The 20,471-nt window shown below is 41.6% G+C and overlaps 1 protein-coding gene across 2 annotated transcripts; it reads right to left on the bottom strand.

Annotated features, from left to right (window-relative positions):
* Positions 1 to 194: 194 nt before the first annotated feature.
* LOC133664365 (immunoglobulin-like domain-containing receptor 1) lies at positions 195 to 17,053 on the bottom strand. 2 transcript variants are annotated; one of them, XM_062068918.1, is made up of 9 exons: positions 16,724 to 17,053; positions 12,352 to 12,522; positions 5,679 to 5,828; positions 5,484 to 5,603; positions 5,254 to 5,400; positions 2,654 to 2,779; positions 1,334 to 1,503; positions 626 to 1,252; positions 195 to 525 (listed from the first exon to the last, which is right to left on the bottom strand). In XM_062068918.1, exons 1-9 carry the CDS (start codon positions 16,770 to 16,772, stop codon positions 487 to 489), a joined length of 1,599 nt encoding a protein of 532 aa, XP_061924902.1. In that variant the 5' UTR covers positions 16,773 to 17,053; the 3' UTR covers positions 195 to 486. The 2 variants fall into 2 exon arrangements, with proteins under 2 accessions (XP_061924902.1, XP_061924901.1); XM_062068917.1 differs by having other exon boundaries at positions 626 to 1,503; positions 16,724 to 17,051.
* Positions 17,054 to 20,471: the final 3,418 nt, after the last annotated feature.

Raw genomic sequence — 20,471 nt, 5'->3', positions numbered from 1 at the left:
AAGTATCTGCATTTGGTTGTTTACATTTGATTATTAACAATCCGGGGAGGGTGTTAGTTTAGGGTTGTAGCTGCCTGGAGGTGTACTTTTATTGCGGTTTTGAAGGAGGATAGAGATGCCCTTTCTTTTATACCTGTTGGGAGCGCATTCGTCGATTTGTTTGTTCACATGGTTTTACAGCGAATGATCATTGGTTGGCACATCATTTACATAGGTTTTATTCAAAACATGCACAATTCACATATTTAACACTCACTACAAAACATTAAAGTTACAGTAAAGTCCTGTAAGGGCCATATAGCACATGTCTCATGGTTGTCAGTCAAACAATGTTACTCAGACAGATACAGTATTTTGATAACGCACGTCATTCTAAGACTGCCTATTACCTAAAGAATAAAAACGAGTACCCCCTTAGTTGAGATTTAGGTAAAGAATGTCTTCATTTTGCACCATTCAGGAAAGGTTTGAAAAGAAAGAAATGCTTCAGATGACTACGCTGGTGTTGCTACGGGAGCTTCTATCCTACGGAGAGAAGTGACAGACATGGGGTTAGAAAGAGCCCACAGCCAAAAAAAGTGTAATAGAAGAAAGTTGGTCACGTTGAGTGTTGGTGGGTTCTTACAGAAAGAGGGATGTAGCTCCTTCGACCGTTGGTGTGTGCAGTTTGGAGCTCGACAGAGGAGTAGCTGGGAGGCTTCTCGGGCCAATCTCTCCCTCTGCCCCCCAGTCTCCTCCGGCTGTCCTCTTCGTCCGAGCTCGAGAACCCTTTCCGTTGGGTAGGGGAGTAGCTCCTCTCCCTCCGCTCTCGCCGCGCAGTTCTGCTCTGCAGCTCCTCCATCAGGTCGTCGCGGCTGCGTGCTCGAGGCCTGGACCCACCCCGTCCACCTCCACTCTGATCCCTCTCGTTACGGTGGCTCGTTCTTCCTCGCCTCCCCTCCCAATCAGAGTCATCGCTGTAGTCTCGCAGGATCGCCCGTCTTGGTGGAGAGACGTCTCTGTATCCACGAATGTTTCGTTGAACACCTCTTCCAGAAGGGTTTGTGCTCCCACTGGACTCGCTGGAGAAGCGCTGCGCCCCCCTGGCCTGCTCGCCACCTCTGGGGCCCCTGTGCGAGGAGAAGCTGGGCGCACGCTGGATGATGGGAGGCAGGGTGATCACCCTTCTCTCTGTTCCCCTTACGCCCATCTCATCAAGAGCTGACAGCATGCTGGGCGGTCCGGGCGTGTACGGGACAACAGGAGGGGGAGGCTGGGGCTGAGTCGCTAACATGTGCATGTTTTGGACAGGGTGCATCGGCATATGGGGCGCCACAACGTCTAGCCCTCTCACCTGGTTCTCCAAGTAGTCCAACACGTGTCTTGTGTTTTGGACGCGCCCTGAAGCGCTGCCGTTCATGTGGTGGGGTGGAGCGGGCTGCTGCGGTGGCAGTGTCATGGGGGGCATCTGCATGGGTGCCATTGGAAAGTTCGGTTTGCCAGGGTCAGAGTACGTGTACGAGCCTGAAATGAAAGTGGGCTTACTTAAAGTCTTGCTAGAACACTAGCTCCATTAATAGCACATTAAAAACAAAGATTTTAATAGTCCAATCTGATTCGTAACATTTTGCCCAAAGTTGACCATCAGTCGATTTTGTGACGTTTTTTTTTCTAAGAAAGAAACGAAGACAGGGTGACATGTGGTGTTATATACTGACTGGTCACTAGGGGTCAGTAACATCACAGGGATAGGCTCTTGCACCTATACCGTGAATCTTCCATTAATCAATTAATTGAGAGTACTAAAGTGAACAAAATAGAGATCACATTTGCGACTTTTTCAACTTCAAAAAAGGCTAAACCCACTCTAAAAAAGAAAATAAACATGGTAGAGATTGGATAGTTAAGTGATAAGAAGACATCAAACCTGACTAAATAGAGAAAGTAAAAGTCTTCAACTTGCTCAAGGATCATTACCTCTGCCAAAAGAAAGCTACACCTACACACCACCTCACTTTGTACAATTTTCGGCGAGTCCCACAAGTGCCGACGGTGAGATTCAGCCTGCAGGAGGCTGACTGTGGCACGGCGAGCTCCCTAGCTGACAGCAGCACGTCCCCCCATGTAGAAACATCTTCCCAAAACTAATAATAAAACATTATTGTTTGCAGACAAACAGATTTTAATGAGCAAGAGATTTGGGAGGCCAAGCACGGCCAGCTGTTTTTAGACACGTCACACCGCAAAGCAGTGACAAGTCTGAGGAAGGTTGAAGTGACAGTTGCAACTGTAAGCAGGTAAGAAATATCTCTTATTCTGAAAAAATATATTAGTCTGCACACAAGAAAATGTTGAAAATATTTAAAGAAGACATCGATCTATCCTTCCATCACACCTGCTTTACTCAACTCACTTCTTTCCTACGGCGAGACCAACTGGGTTTGATGTCAGACTATTTGACTGCTAGGTGGATAGTTGAATCAAACTCCTACGAATCAAATTGTTGAAACTTCAACTACACTTTACTCCAAGTTAACCTCGACTGCAACAAAAATAAAAGTTTTTTTTACCAGTGTCATTTGCTGGATCTTGGGGGCACTGCCACATTTGCTCCACGTGCAACATTGCCTCAGATTAAAGTAGACAGCCATTCATTGAAGGTAAAGGCGCTCACCTGTGTACAACATGGGGGCGCCCTGGATGGAGTTGTTAGAGCTGATGGGAGCATAAATGGGATGGCCGTTCATCCAAGGCGCCATGGCCCTCTTGGCCTCACGAAGCATCCTGTGTTGCATCACAGCTACGAGCCGAGAGAAGAGATCATCAGACAGGGAAATCTTTTGACGCTTGAGGTTGTCACTCCACTTCCACAGTAATAAGGTTCCTGCATTGACGTCACTAGCAATCAGTGGTGCTGCTACAATGATTGACATGTAGACCACTCAATGACCATGCAATGCAGGAAGCCAGGACTTAAAACCAAAACCGAAGCCACAGTGTAGTGAATAGAGATCGACCGACATTTTTTTAAGGAACTCAAAGCGCTTTGACACTATTTCCACATTCACCCATTCAAACACACATTCACACACTGATGGCGGGAGCTGTCATGCAAGGCGCTAACCAGGACCCATCAGGAGCAAGGGTGAAGTGTCTTGCTCAAGGACACAACGGACGTGACTAGGATGGTAGAAGGTGGGGATTGAACCAGTAACCCTCAGATTGCTGGCACGGCCACTCTCCCAACTTCGCCACGCCGTCCCCACATGAATAGTATACGTCAGTAAACAGCTGGAGTTTTTTTTATTTTTAGAAAACGTCTTACTAGTAGCAACACAATGTTAAATGCAGCGGTAATGTTGTGGTTAATTTAGCAACAAAAAACATCAGGCGGTTTCACAGAGAACTTTATTACCTGTGTCTAAAGTTGCGGGTCAGAGAAGCATCAACATTTCGTAATATCGCAAAAATTCGTTCCATTTTGTCCACTAGCGACGCTGAGATCATTATTCATGCGTTCGTTACATCTCGTCTCGATTACTGTAACGTATTATTTTCGGGTCTCCCTATGTCTAGCATTAAAAGATTACAGTTGGTACAAAATGCGGCTGCTAGACTCTTGACAAGAACAAGAAAGTTTGATCATATTACGCCTATACTGGCTCACCTGCACTGGCTTCCTGTGCACTTAAGATGTGACTTTAAGGTTTTACTACTTTCGTATAAAATACTACACGGTCTAGCTCCATCCTATCTTGCTGATTGTATTGTACCATATGTCCCGGCAAGAAACCTGCGTTCAAAGAACTCCGGCTTATTAGTGATTCCCAGAGCCCAAAAAAAGTCTGCGGGCTACAGAGCGTTTTCTGTTCGGGCTCCAGTACTATGGAATGCCCTCCCGGTAACAGTTAGAGATGCTACCTCAGTAGAAGCATTTAAGTCCCATCTTAAAACTCATTTGTATACTCTAGCCTTTAAATAGACCCCCCTTTGTTAGACCAGTTGATCTGCCGTTTTCTTTTCTCCTCTGCCCCCTCCCTGGGTTATTCCGGTTCCGGTGACCATAGATGAGGTGCTGGCTGTCCAGAGTTGAGACCCGGGGTGGACCGCTCGCCTGTGCATCGGTTGGGGACGTCTCTGCGCTACTGATCTGTCTCCGCTCGGGATGGTCTTCTGCTGGCCCCACTATGGACTGGACTCTCACTGTTATGTTGGATCCACTAGGGACTGTACTTAGAGGGGGGGTTACCCACATATGCGACCCTCCCCAAGGTTTCTCATAGTCTTTCACATCGACGTCCCTTGTGTGGACTCTGTGCCGAGGATGTCGTTGTGGCTTGTGCAGCCCTTTGAGACTTTTGTGATTCAGGGCTATATAAATAAATATTGATTGATTGATTGATTTGCATTTCAAAATATGGGAAATCTCCTGGGAAAAATGGTAAAGATATAGGAATTCTCTACATCACAATAACTCGCCATCTACTCAGTTTTATAGCAGTTTATGGATTTAATACATTGTAAAGTTTTCTCATGAGGAACCCTGAAACTTGAAATATTGTGCTCCTTTAGTGAGCCCATTCTCCGAGAGATGTGGACAATGGCTTGTCGAGCGACTCGATCACTGCAGTAGCAAAAACAAACAAAACGGAACCGAGAAGAAGTCAAAGAAAAAGGACATAAACTGGATTTCCTGGCAAATATTGAAAGGTATTCTGCATACCTTTCAGACGTACTGTAGTAAAGAGAGAAAGTGGCGGGCGTGGACACGTGAGCGCCACTTTGAAAGAAGCTGAGCACACCGGAGAATAATTTTCACAAGAATGCAAATAAAGGCCCTGTCAGACATCAAAACATATTTGGAGATAATTATTGACAATGAGAGTAATTTTTTTCTTCTTAAATGAATAAACAAATAAATTAATTCAGTTAAAAGGGAACTTTTCTCATTCAGGGCAAAAGGACTGGTGCTTGAGCAGTGGTTATAACTATGTACTTCACTCATCTTTTTTGTTTTAATACTAAACACTGGTACCATATGTGTACATATTATATCTGCTGATGTAGTTATGTAATAGTTGTAAACATTTTTTTTTTTTAAAAAGCTGATACTAATACTGTATACGTCAAAATGCCAAATTTCGGCGCCAATAATCAGTCAAACTCTAGTAGTGAATAATACATGCTGACTGAGGCCAGGGGCATTTTGTAGATGAACATTAGCAGCTAAAAGGGGATGTCTGGTTGAAAACGCACATCTAAGAAAGTATGTACCTTTTTCTGGGCAGCAGCACGTCCTCGGACAGCAGGGACAACGCACGTAGCAGCAACACTTCTGTGGGCAGCACTGACAGCAACATATGCAGAGCAGCATGAGGAGCAGGAGGGCGCCCAGGATGATCAGCAGCACCGTCAACCAGTCTGTTACAAGTAGAAGCGCTCATTCGTTTGCTTCCAGCCGCTGTTGTGGAAATGGAGCTTGTGTGTGACAAGTGGAGGCTTACGATAGACAATGAGTTTAATTTCTCGATCCGAGTCCCCAGTGGTGTCGCCGGCAGCATCAATGGTGCAGAAGTACACGCCGTTATCCCACCACATGACTTCAGAAATGACCAGGTCAGCCTCTGATACACATACAAAACCACAATAATGTTGTGTATTCATTACTGAAACAATCAGACAGTGCTTAGTTGACTCACTGTTTTGGATTGTGATCTTGCGGTTTCGGTAGTCCGCACCCAGCATGGGCTCGTTTAGGCCTCTCTTCTGGATCACGGTGCGGAGTGTGCGCTGGCGGTCAGGGCAGTCGTTGGCTGGGTCCTGACCTAGCTGCAAGGCGGCTTGGTAGCCTGGCGTTCGTAAAAAAATTGACTTTAGGCCCCAGTCTACATGTTGGCTGCAATTTGCTGCTCTAACGTGTAGAAATGAGACCTAAGAGAACATACTATAACACCTACATCTTAACACACTGGAAAATATAGCGGCACATAAATTTGTGCCAAAAATTTTCCAAAAGTTGCTGGGACGCTGAGCAAATATAGACTTGTAATTGTAAAATAATTGGACGTCCACATATCTCTCAAAAACTGAGCAAATAGGTTGCCCTCAAGCTGTTTTGCGATGCTACCACAGATGGGCACCAGTTACAGCACAAGGCAAAAGTGCGATGACCATAAAACTGAAAAAAAAATTAATCGCAGCGTAGAAAAGCAGCGTCAGCACCTACGTTTTTTCTGTACTAATTAATCAGAACAATATGGTTGGAGTAACAAAATCAAATCAAATCAACTTTATTTATAAAGCACATTTAAAATTTACCACAGGGGTAGCCAAAGTGCTGTACAATATGCAGGTTAAAAGATAACACAAGAGAAACGAGCAAACACAACACAACACAAACAGAGCACGATAAAAAATAATTAAATAAATAAATAAAACATAGAAACAGGTTCACAGCAGGTGCATTATGGGACGCCATAGCAGGATGGAGATCACAGGAAGAGAGGAGGCCTGTCTAACATGCAAGGGTAAGTTGATCCAGAGCTCGGGAGCAGCAGCGGCGAAAGCTCTGTCACCTCTAAGCTTCAGCCTTGTGTCAGGGACCATCAACAGCAGCTGATCGGCTGATCTTAGGGATCGGGGGCGGGGGGACAGTAAGGCTGAAGGAGGTCGGAGAGATATGTTGGAGCGAGGTTGTTTAGACATTTGAAAACAAATAGTAGGAGTTTAAAGTTGATTGGGTAGCGCACAGGGAGCCAGTGAAGGGACGCTAGTATAGGGGTGATGTGTTCACGCCTGCGGGTCTGTGTTAGCAGACAAGCAGCAGAGTTCTGCTCGAGCTGCAGGCGGGCGAGGGAGGCCTGGCTAATGCCTACGTACAGGGCATTGCAGTAGTCAAGACGAGTCGAGATAAAGGCGTGGATTAATTTCTCAAGATCATGTCCTGACAGAAAATGTTTCACTTTCGCTATTTGGCGTAGTTGATAAAAGCTTTTTTGTACGACGCTGCTGATTTGTTTTTCGAACTTAAAATCTGAGTCGAACTTTACCCCCAGGTTTTTGACAAAGTCACTGAGATACAGGGACAGAGTGCCGAGGTCAACGTTGGGGGAGGGAGAGCAACTTGGACCGAACAATATAACTTGTTTTGTTTTCATTTAGGCTCAGGAAGTTAACTGAAATCCAGGCTTTGATGTCGTGCAGGAAGTCAATGAGACGTTGGACCATGTTATTTTGTGCCATGGGAAAGTAGATCTGGCAATCATCGGCATAAAAATGAAATGCAATACCGTACTTCCTGAAAACAGAACCAAGGGGGAGAAGGTAAAGCGCAAATAAAAGGGGGTCAAGGATTGAGCCTTGGGGGACTCCATGTGGTAGAGGAGCTGTGGAAGACATAAAGCTGTCTATTTTTACACAAAAACTTCTGTCAGTAAGGTACGACCGGAACCAGTTGAGGGCGGCGCCCTTAATGCCCACACAAAAGTTCAACATCAATAAAGGAAGAACAATATGCACACCGCAACAACAAGCCCTTTTTCACCACAGGAACTTTCCCATTTACCTGGGTAGATAAAGTTTCCCATGTGTTGTTATTCAGGAACCTTTCGGAGTTCCTGCCTGCCAGGTGGGACTTTTGGAAGGTTCGCAGAACGTTTTCGGGGGCGTGCTCTGCTGACACACGCTGATGGATTAAACAAAGTTGGGGGCAGCCCTAAATTTTCTTTTTCAAACACACGCCCGCCGCCAGAATCTACGCGGCGACTTGTTAATTTCTTATTTCTTGTGTATTTCTATTACAACAAACATGAAGGAGACAAAAAAGTATTCGAGGAGCTATCGTGTGTGTGCGTGTGTGTGTGTGTTGCGCATCTGCCTATTTAGTTCGACAATGCTATTTGTGAACATAAATAAAAGGCTGGCTTGTTTTAAGACATTCTACCTCCTTCATATCATCTCCACTACTACAATACACTTTACTTCAATCTGCCAGAAAACATTTATGTAGGTAAAAATATCACAGAATAACGATACAAAATATATTTGACAAAGAATGATCGTATTGTAACACAATTTTTCATTGTTTTGTTGGTTAGACCGGATGTGAAGCGTAGCACTATAATTGTGAAGCCGGACGTGTGTGTTTGGTATGAGAAAAGACTTGACATATTTTGATGAAAATCTCAAACTGAAGTGACTTTAGACTCCCTCTCTACTGTCTTTTTTTGTTGTTGAGCTTTTATACCATCTTACTAAAACAGTTTGAGTAACAATGTACATAGTGACTAACAATCTCTGTGAACCTTTTCAATCCGGTTTCAGGGCAAATCACTCTACGGAGACAGCCCTCGCAAAAATGACTAATGATCTATTGCTAACGATGGATTCTGATGCGTCATCTATGTTGCTGCTTCTTGATCTTAGCGCCGCTTTCGATACCGTCGATCATAATATTTTATTAGAGCGTATCAAAACACGTATTGGTATGTCAGACTTAGCCTTGTCTTGGTTTAACTCTTATCTTACTGACAGGATGCAGTGCGTCTCCCATAACAATGTGACCTCGGACTATGGCAAGGTAACGTGCGGAGTTCCCCAGGGTTCGGTTCTTGGCCCTACACTCTTTAGTATTTACATGCTGCCGCTGGGTGACATCATACGCAAGTACGGTGTTAGCTTTCACTGTTATGCTGATGACACTCAACTCTACATGCCCCTAAAGCTGACCAACACGCCGGACTGTAGTCAGCTGGAGGCGTGTCTTAATGAAATTAAACAATGGATGTCCGCTAACTTTTTGCAACTCAACGCTAAGAAAACGGAAATGCTGATTATCGGTCCTGCTAGACACCAACATCTATTTAATAATACCACCTTAACATTTGACAACCAAACAATTAAACAAGGAGACTCGGTAAAGAATCTGGGTATTATCTTTGACCCAACTCTCTCCTTTGAGTCACACATTAAGAGTGTTACTAAAACGGCCTTCTTTCATCTCCGTAATATCGCTAAAATTCGTTCCATCTTGTCCACTAGCGACGCTGAGATCATTATTCATGCGTTCGTTACGTCTCGTCTCGATTACTGTAACGTTTTATTTTCGGGCCTCCCTATGTCTAGCATTAAAAGATTACAGTTGGTACAAAATGCGGCTGCAAGGCTTCTGACAAAAACAAGAAAGTTTGATCATATTACGCCTATACTGGCTCACTTGCACTGGCTTCCTGTGCACTTAAGATGCGACTTTAAGGTTTTACTACTTACGTATAAAATATTACACGGTTTAGCTCCAGCCTATCTCGCCGATTGTATTGTACCATATGTCCCGACAAGAAATCTGCGTTCAAAGAACTCCGGCTTATTAGTGATTCCCAGAGCCAAAAAAAAGTCTGCGGGCTATAGAGCGTTTTCTATTCGGGCTCCAGTACTCTGGAATGCCCTCCCGGTAACAGTTAGAGATGCTACCTCAGTAGAAGCATTTAAGTCCCATCTTAAAACTCATTTGTATAATCTAGCCTTTAAATAGACCCCCCCTTTTTTTAGACCAGTTGATCTGCCGTTTCTTTTCTTCTCTCCTCTTCTCCCCTGTCCCTTGCGAGGGGGAGTTGCATAGGTCCGGTGGCCATGGATGAAGTGCTGGCTGTCCAGAGCCGGGACCCCGGGTGGACCACTAGCCTGTGCATCGGTTGGGGACATCTCTGCGCTGCTGACCCGTCTCCGCTCGGGATGGTTTCCTGTTGGCCCCGCTGTGGACTGGACTCCCGCTGATGTGTTGGATCCACTGTGGACTGGACTTTCACAATGTTATGTCAGACCCACTCGACATCCGTTGCTTTCGGCCTCCCCTAGAGGGGGGGGGGGGGTTACCCACATATGCGGTCCTCTCCAAGGTTTCTCATAGTCATTCACCGACGTCCCACTGGGGTGAGTTTTTCCTTGCCCGTATGTGGGCTCTGTACCGAGGATGTCGTTGTGGCTTGTACAGCCCTTTGAGACACTTGTGATTTAGGGCTATATAAATAAACATTGATTGATTGATTGATTGACATTATCTATGCACTCAACTGTAATGTTAACATGGACATGAAGCTCCTCTTTAATAGCGGCAAAGCGTGCCAGCAGCGTTCGCTCCATTGATGTCGTCTCACCATACTTGCCAACCCTCCCGTTTTTAGCGGGAGAATCCCGGTATTCAGTGCCTCTCCCGACAACCTCCCGGCAGAGATTTTCTCCCGACAAACTCCCGGTATTCAGCCGGAGCTGGAGGCCACGCCCCCTCCAGCTCAATGCGGACCTGAGACTGAGTGGGGACAGCCTGTTCTCACGTCCGCTTTCCCAATACGCTTGCAAGTTCCAAAACGAATGGAAACAAGATACACTTCCCTACTTGGTAAGCAAGCATTATTTTTGTGCCTTCTAAAACGACAGGATGTCAGACACTTTGGCCTGAGGGTCAAAGACGTCGGGTATCTCATTCAAATATCTGACAGACGTGTTGCAGTACTGTAAGGATATTATTGTCTTTCCTAGCTTATTAATCTACTTGTTTATTTCCTCTTCTTAGCTGGTTACTCTCTGCTATAACATGGTTCCTATTAGCATACATTATTTTCTTGTTTCACTACTTCACATTCAAGCTAGCTTAGCGCCACGGCTACCATAGCTTGTCCTCTCCTCCTCCCTACTGCGTGTGTGTCCGCGCTAACCCATCTAAAACATAATGTTAAAAGAATGTTAGCTACTGGTTCTTCCATGGTTAGTTAGAACCAAACCTGGAGCCAACCTTTAGAGAACATTAGCATTAATGCTCCATTTTAGAACCGTGTGTATTATTTTATTTTAACATACGTAAATAATTGATATTTGGACATTTGTTCATCGATTCAGAATTGTCCACGTTCTAATCATGATGCATTGGAAAATCTAAAAAATTTTCCCACATCTATCAAAATAGCAATAGTTTGGTACCGGTATCAAAATGTATTTAGATACTTTTCGATGCTTTTCAAAATAAAAGGGACCACAAAATAATAGTTGGCTTTATTTTAACAGAAAATCTTACTATACATTAAATATATGTTTCTAATTGCAATTAAAGAAGAATTCTGTGATAAAATAAAATAGTGAACATTCAATCTAGACAACTACTCTTATATTAGTCAGTAAGCAAACAAAGACTCCTTATATGGCTGCTGCCGTATGAAGTAACATGTGCAATTTCCCATGCTATTGTTTTGTTAAAATTATGAGGGACAAGCGGAAGAAAATGGATTATTAATCTACTTGTTCATTTACTGTTAGTATCTGCTTACTTTCTGTTTTAACATGGTCTATATACACTTCTGTTAAAATGTAATAAGCACTCATTGCTTTGTTGTTTGGATACTTTACATTAGTTGTAGGTGATACTACACATTTTGGTATCAGTCCAATACTAAGTAATTAAAGGATCATGCATTGGCTATAATTAAACTTTTCCTGTATCCAGGGACATATTTAATTTTTTATATACAATAAAAACAATTACAAAGATTTTGTGATAGTAAAACAATATCGATGTAAACATTGTAGTATCGACTAGATACGGCTCTTGTACTTGGTATCGTTAGAATCGATGTATGTATAGATCCACCCATTTGTTTACATTGAGGAGAGCTAGCTTGCTGTTAGAGGTTAGCTATTGTATCCTCCTACGGTGTGCAGTGAAGCATGTTGAGCTATTCCTCATCCTGCAGGGATGATACTTGTTAGAAACTTACTTTATTTGTCGCCATGGAGGCGAGAATTAGTGATATAGAAGTATCCAAAACACTGCCAACTGCGAATGGATGTTAGCCGCAAGCTAGCTATGTTTTAAAGCACATTCAGTGATTAAAAAAATGTGTCTATTCTGCCGCTTATGTCTCCACACTGTGTCTGCTTGTAAGTACTCAGTATGTGTGTGTTGCCATTACCAGCAATGTCCCAACGTGACGACGGCGCGCCGACATGTCCGTAAAAAAAACAAATGCCTGTACTTTTTTCAGAAGCAGTATGGTATCGTTTTTACTTTATTAGCACAGGTATACCATACAACCCTAGTAGGTACATTTCAGTTTCAGTACACATTAAGTGGTCCTCCAATTTTTATATTTGTAATCCAGTTAAAACGTTAAACAGCATTACAAATGAAGTCTACCCCCCTTTCTCAAATATGCTATGCCTCTATGAGTATCTTCTTTAATACGTGACAATACATCACCTGTGCAGTCAAAGGCTTGATTAATCCCAGAGCAGATTATTTATATTTCCATTATTTCCTATGGCACTGAAGTTGAACTTGTTGAGTGTTTCTTGGCCTATTAAGAAAGATATAACAGGAATACTCACTAGTGGAGTAGTACTCCAACACAGGGTCTTTACAGAAGGATTTGTATCTCCAGGTGACCAGCACATCCTGAGGGTTTGCAGAAGTGGAGAAGTCGCAGCGAAGGGTCACAGACGCAAACAAAGTCGTACTTCTTTCCGTCTCTGAAACAATGACCTGGATGGACAGCAGCTCTAAAAAAAAACAAAAAAAACCCCACAAAAATAGAATTAGTTGAATACAGAAAATTCTCAGGTCAAATGCTCAGTACTCTTTAAATGAAACGACGCCACCCTGTAGTGTTTACTTTGAGATACAGCTCTTACATGCTGAATCTCCACAAATGTGACTTAACAAGTTTACACATATTACACCCTCTCATTAGAGGTAATAACAGCTATCAATCATAAAGGCCAAAGTAGAATTTAGGACAATTAGGTGATAATAAGAAAGCCTGAGCTTGTAGGAAAATGTACTATTAATGGTTTTATGAAATAAACTAACAAGTAAGTCATGTATAATACATGTGTTCGCAGAATTTTAGGGTTGTAATGTGAGTGCAATAGTGCACTGCACAGTAGTGGTAAAAAAAAGCAGACAATGCATTCTGTCAAACAACACAAGAAGTTCAGGACTATTATGTTGTCTTTTAGGCGCAGCGGTTAAACAAACAAATCATTTAGAAAAGAAAGCAGAACCGGTTTCATCAAGCCAAAGCGTCAATTATTTTATAAGCTGCAGCATTAAAAAAATTCTACGGGTGTATAGATTAGTTTTAACAACGATTCAATTTGAATTATAATTTGATGTTGCCGTTACAATTCAGGGTCGATATTAGTTTTTCTAGAACGATACAATACCAAATGATTGAGTGAATTGAAATCGATTCAGTAACTTTGGCAAAAATAAAAAAACAAACAGTGTGACTGTGAAATAAATATTGAACACTTGACACAGAAAGTGAAGTTTCTTATATTCCTGTTATTTCTTGTAAGGGAATTATGTATGCATGAATTATGGATACAAACAAGCAAGTAAACAACAATTACTGGCCACTGCATTTGCATCTTATTTGAATAAAGTGCAACCAACACTTTAGGTTGAATTCCATCCATCCATCCATTTTCTACCGCTTGTCCCTCTTGGGGTCGCGGGAATGCTGGAGCCTATCCCAGCTGCATTGGAGCAGAAGGCGGGGTACACCCTGGACAAGTCGCCACCTCATCGCAGGGCCAACACAGATAGACAGACAACATTCACAATCACATTAACACACTAGAACCAATTTAGTGTTGCCTATCAACCTATCCCCAGGTGCATGTATTTGGAGGTGGGCCAGAGTACCCGGAGGGAACCCCCGCAGTCACGGGGAGAACATGCAAACTCCGCACAGAAAGACCCTGAGCCAAGGGATTGAACCTAGGACCTTATTATTGTGAGGCATAACATACTGTTCCACCGTGCTGCCTTTGGGTTGAATTAACAAATCTTTTTTTCCCCTCACATTTTTTTAACATTTAAGCAATTTTCAATAAAAGTACAGTAACCTACTTTTTAACAGGACATGTACCTGCTGCTTTTGCTGCTGTTTTTCAACATAAAAATGTGATGATATTAAGGCTGAAACGACGCGTCAACGTAGTCGACGTCATCGGTTACGTAAATACGTCGACGCCGTTTTTGTGCGTCGACGCGTCGCATATTTACGTCACACTACCGTCATGGCGGACCGCAAAGCAGACGATCAAAGCAGACGATGCGAGCGGTGCGAGCGAGGGGGGAAAAGCATGCCAAAAGTGGTCAAAAGTGTGGGAGTATTTCAATAAACGGCCTAATAATGTTGTTGTATGCACGCTGTGTCGAGCGGAAATGGCCTATCATAGCAGCACAACGGCTATGAACGAACATTTGAAAAGAAAACCATCAACTAGTCAATCGTCCGCGCGAGCATACGTTGTCATCATTACACAAAAACATGAATGTGTCATTTGTATCTGCTAGGGGTGTAACGGTACGTGTTTTTTATTGAACCGTTTCGGTACGGGGCTTTCGGTTCGGTACGGGGGTGTACCGAACGAGTTTCTAAGCTAAAGCTAACTTTAGCTGCTAAAGTCTTAACAAGCTGCTTCGCTCCTCTGCCTCTGTCTCAGCACGCAGCATTGTCCCACCCACACAACCATCTGATTGGTACACACGCAGCATTGTCCCACCCACACAACCATCTCATTGGTACACACGAAGCATTATCAGCCAATCAGCAGTGCGTATTCAGAGCGCATGTAGTCAGCGCTTCAGCGTGGAGCAGATAGGTGTTTAGCAGGTGAGCATCAGGCGGCGGACTCTCCCCAAATGATAATAAACACCTCCCAGTCAACTACTAGTAACATCACTATGAGCCCGTTGACCTTCTAGAAATATAAACTGCAGCTCAGCTCGCTCGCAGTCCTGGCTTGAGGTGAAGGCTAATTAGCTCTCAGTTCCAGCCACATCGACCCCTTCTAAGCGCCTATTTTCAGCTGCTGGGAATATTGTAAACAAGAAAAGAAGCAGAGCATGTAGACATGCTAACCTTTCTTCATTACAACTGTTAGTCACTCACTGGAATGAGTAGAATTGGTTATTGTGTACTGTGTTGGACTGGATGTTTATTTTGCACATTTTAAAAGCAATACTTAATGTTTACAGTGCTCCAGAATATTTAGATTGGCACTTTTTTGTATTGGATGTTTATCTTTATTTTTGCACATTTTAGCAAATAAGCAATACTTTCACTTTTGTTGAAATGTTTACACTGTTGTTACAGAATATTTTGTTTTGCATTTTTTTGTATTGGATGTTTATCTTTATTTTTGCACATTTTAAAGCAAAATAAGCAATACTTTTACTTTTGAAATGCTTATACTATTGCAGAATATTAAGATTTGCACTGGATGTTGACTTTTATATTTGCAAATAAGCTACTTTTAATTTTGTTAAATGTTAAAAGTTTTAAATGTTTACATTGTTACAGAATATTTAGTCATGTTGTTGTCAATGTTGACTGAGTGGCCATACTTCTTTTTTTTTGTAAATAAAAGCCATGCCTTTTGAAAAAACGGGCCTACATTTATTTTTTCCTCTTCATTTTGAATAAAAAAATAATCGGTAAAAGGAAAAATTATCTATAGATTAATCGAAAAATAATCTATAGATTAACAGATTAATCGAAAAAATAATCTATAGATTAATCGATAGAAAAATAATCGTGAGCTGCAGCCTTAGATGATATGTAGTACTGACTGGTCATTAGGTGTCAGTAACGTCACATGGATGTGCTCTAGCACTGACACATGAATATTTCCAAGTTAATGAAAAGTACTTACAAAAGAAACACAATCATACAATAAAGAGAACAAAAAAAAGATCTAATTTGCTACTATTTCAACCTCAAGAAAAAGCTGAAACACAGTTTGAGAGGTCCAATTTCTGGTGAGTTTCACCGTGGTTGACGGCGGGATTTAGCTGGCTAGAGGTGCGTGATTGTACAATTTATTTATTATAATTTTTTGCTCTCTAAAAACTATTTGCCTGCACACAAGAATATTGAACTAATATTGAAAGAAAACATGATGATGAACGCAATCAATTTATCCTCCAAAACACAATTGCTATACGCTGTGCTATACGCAGTTAAATAACTAAGACTAAGACCTAAGACGCCTCTGGACGGCTGGGGAGAGGGAAGTCTGGGCTTCCCTGCTTAGGCTGCTGCCCCCGCGACCCGACCTAGGATAAGCGGAAGAAGATGGATGGATGGATGGATAATAAAATATGATCCACTTCAAGAAACTCTTCAAACTTAAAGTGTTTACAAAGTACAAAGAAGAACAACCATGATAAACATTCTGAATTCCATCCATCCATTCATTTTCTAGACAATCGTATTTATCTCACCGTATGAAATATAACTTACTTCACAATTTTTTTATTTTTTTTAATGTTATCAATTATGGAGTATATTGTGAATAAATTGAGAACCGTAAGTGAACAAAAGTTTTAGCAACTGCTATGAAAAGGAACAGGGGTAGGATTAAATAAGCTCTGCTTCGCACTCCTTTTCGAGCATGCTGAATAGAGAAACTGGAAATTGGGACGTATCATGTTGTATGCATGCATGTTTGAAATAAAGACAAACTCAACTCATAACGAGTAAGGTCTGTATACTATGTGATACAGTGGATGAAGTGATTGTACACAGTGAGGTCACGTGACGTGTATGGCCTTGCCCTGTTTACTACACCTGTTGATGATTAACGTCGCTCTTTTCAGCTTCGACTGTTTGCTTTTGTGACTTCGCCCTGCATTCACAGATAAAAGACGAACAAAGCGGGGAGGCAAACAACATTAAAGGCTCACCTGTGGGCAGGTTAAGCAGCAACAGCGTCAGCAGTATCATATTTCCCATCACTTCTCTTTGGCTATTACTTCTTTATCCTTACGCGCTTCCTTCTTTCCCTCCACGGAAACGTCGACGTTGGCGTACCTAAATCCAGCCAAAGACCTGCAAAGCGGAGAGTGAGCGTCGTGTAGCGTAGTATAGCGACTTCCCCCCTCGGGAAGACATGTTGTTAGGTAGTTGTAACGTCCACAAGACGAGCGAACTAACACACAACACTGTTGTTCGCACAGGTGCACCGGGAGGAGGCGGAGGAGGAGGAGGGAGCGGGGTCGTTCACTACTACCATCCCCCAACAACTAAGTGACGTCACTGACGCCGCCCCCCTTAGGCAGGTGCAACGCGAAAAAGAAGCAAACCGAAAGTAGGACTTACAGTAAATTAGGCGTTAATTCACCTGAAAAGTAAATGTATAGGTCAGGGGTCGGCAACCCGCGGCTCTAGAGCCGCATGCGGCTCTTTAGCGCCGCCCTAGTGGCTCTCTGAAGCTTTTTAAAAAATGTATGAAAAATGGAAAAAGATGAGGGGGAAAAAAATATATTTTTTGTTTTAATATGGTTTCTGTAGGAGGACAAACATGACACAAACCTCCCTAATTGTTATAAAGCACACTGTTTGTATTAAACATGCTTCACTGATTCGAGTATTTGGCGAGCGCCGTTTTGTCCTACTAATTTTGGCGGTCCTTGAACTCACCTTAGTATGTTTACATGTATAACTTTCTCCGACTTTCTAGGACGTGTTTTATGCCACTTCTTTTTCTGTCTCATTTTGTCCACCAAACTTTTAACGTTGTGCGTGAATGCACAAAGGTGAGTTTTGTTGATGTTATTGACTTGTGTGTAGTGCTAATCAGGCATATTTGGTCACTGCATGACTGCAAGCTAATCGATGCTAACATGCTATTTAGGCTAGCTATATGTACATATTGCATCATTATGCCTCATTTGTAGCTATATTTGAGCTCATTTAGTTTCCTTTAAGTCATCTCAATTCAATGTATATCTCATGACACACTATCTGTATGTAATATGGCTTTTAATTTGTTGCGGCTCCAGACAGATTTGTTTTTGTATTTTTGCTCCAATATGGCTCTTTCAACATTTTGGGTTGCCGACCCCTGGTATAGGTTAATATGCTGGTTTGATCAGGCAGTGGAATTAAATATGAATCATTTTGTTTCTTGTGTATGATTGGTGTCAATTAAACACGTGTTTTTATCAGCTATCTTACAAGTAACACAACTCTGACAATCTAGTGACACAGAGCATGTCACATTTTGTAGAATGATGGCTTTAGGTTAGGTTTAAAAAAAATACAGGAAAAAAATGCTAAAATGTACGTAATTAAATAGAGCAGTGGTTCTCATCTTTTTTTCAGTGATGTACCCCCTGTGAACATTTTTTTAATTCAAGTACCCCCTAATCAGAGCAAAGCATTTTGTCAGCACTATGTCATCAGTTTCTGATTCATTAAATTGTGTAACAGTGCAAAATATTGCTCATTTGTTGTGGTCTTTCTTGAACTATTTGGAAGGAAAAAAATATAAAAATAACTAAAAACTTGTTGAAAAATAAACAAGTGATTCAATTATAAATAAAGATTTCTACACATCGAAGTAATCATCAACTTAAAGTGCCCTCTTTGGGGATTGTAATAGAGATCCATCTGGATTCATGAACTTAATTCTAAACATTTCTTCACAAAAAAAGTAATCTTTAACATCAATATTTATGGAACATGTCCACAAAAAATCTAGCTGTCAACACTGAATATTGCATTGTAGCATTTCTTTTCGACAGACATTTAAAAAAAAATCTCATGTACCCCTAGGCATACCTTCAAGTACCCCCAGGGGTACGCGTACCCCCATTTGAGAACCACTGAAATAGAGTATAAACATCCATCTATCCATCCATCTTCTTCCGCTTATCCGAGGTCGGGTCGCGGGGGCAGCAGCCTAAGCAGGGAAGCCCAGACTTCCCTCTCCCCAGCCACTTCGTCTAGCTCTTCCCGGGGGATCCCGAGGCGTTCCCAGGCCAGCCGGGAGACATAGTCTTCCCAACGTGTCCTGGGTCTTCCCCATGGCCTCCTATCGGTCGGACGTGCCCTAAACACCTCCCTAGGGAGGCGTTCGGGTGGCATCCTGACCAGATGCCCGAACCACCTCATCTGGCTCCTCTCGATGTGGAGGAGCAGTGGCTTTACTTTGAGCTCCCCCCGGATGACAGAGCTTCTCACCCTATCTCTAAGGGAGAGACCCGCCACCCGGCGGAGGAAACTCATTTCGGCCGCTTGTACCCGTGATGAAGAGTATAAACAATACAAAAATATAAAAAAAATCGATGTTTAATGCAAAATATGTATCTCCAAAATGTATTGTCTAAAACAGGGGTGTCAAACGTACGGCCCACGAACAGGTTTTATCCGGCCCGCGGGACGAGTTTGCTAAGCATAAAAATGAGCCGAAATTCTTGAGTGAAAGAAACTGCTGTTCTAAATGTGTCCACTTGAGGTCGCAATAGCAATTCTTTGTATTTTTGTAGATTATGCTACGTATGTAAAACAAATAAACCAAATACACCAGTCGAGGAGAATGAGCAAACTACATAAATAACATACTGTCATTTTATTTTGATATGATTTTTTTATCTTGATAGATTGAAAATTAAGACCAACGAGTTGACTGATGAACATTGTCACATAATTTATTCAGAAAGTATAAATAACGACAAATAAAGTGTAAAATGTAAGTGTAAAAAAACATGATTTGTACATTTTCCGAATGGGCTTGTTCTATTTTTAAACAAAGAAAACCATCTGAAGTAGTCTTTATTTTTAAGTTATCGTGCCGTGATTTTACCAGTCCGGCCCACTCGGGAGTAGATTTTTCTCCATGTGGCCCCCCATCTAAAATGAGTTTGACACCCCTGGTCTAAAACAACAGATTACTTCCTTTTACTTTTAGATATTTAAAATGAATGCAGTACTAAAAACACAAGATGTGACTTTTTTGTATCATAATTAGATGTAATATATATATTTTTCAAATATGTTATATGAAATAAAGTACACAATAGTAAAAAAGATATGTTTATATTTTTTCCTTTTTTAGTTTTGTCTAAAATGACTATTTGGTACAAATATATACTATTACTGCATTTATATTTTTATTTCATGATCTTTATTAATGTTTCAAAAAACATACCATATACTGTATTTTATATTTCAGACCTCAAAATGTAAATATGAAACATTTGGCCCAGTCTGAAGTGTACACACATGTACTGGACCTTCAAATTGTTGTCAATTTTGACGGAAAAACTAATTGCTATCTTATAAGTAACACAACTCTAACAATCTAGTAACAGAACATGTCATATGTTGTGGAATGATGGCTTTAGTTTAGGTTAAACAAATGCTGAGAAAAATGCTAAAATGTACATCATTAAATAGAGTATAAAAAAATCAATGTTTAATGCAAAATATGTACCTCCAAAATGTATTGTCCTAAACAACAGATTACTGCATTTTACTTTTTATGATGTATAAAATGAATGCAGTACTAAAACACAAGATGTGACTTTTTTGTATTATAATTACAAGTAAAATATATTTTTTTAAATATGGTATATGTAATAGTAAAAATATATATGTATATATTTTTTCCTTTTTTAGTTTTGTCTAAAATGACTGTATTTGAGACAA

Source organism: Entelurus aequoreus, linkage group LG14 (assembly GCF_033978785.1).
Source record: "Entelurus aequoreus isolate RoL-2023_Sb linkage group LG14, RoL_Eaeq_v1.1, whole genome shotgun sequence".
NCBI classification, from domain to species: domain Eukaryota; kingdom Metazoa; phylum Chordata; class Actinopteri; order Syngnathiformes; family Syngnathidae; genus Entelurus; species Entelurus aequoreus.
Note: the sequence above shows the minus strand (reverse complement) of the source record. Positions and strands in the feature narration are given on the sequence as shown.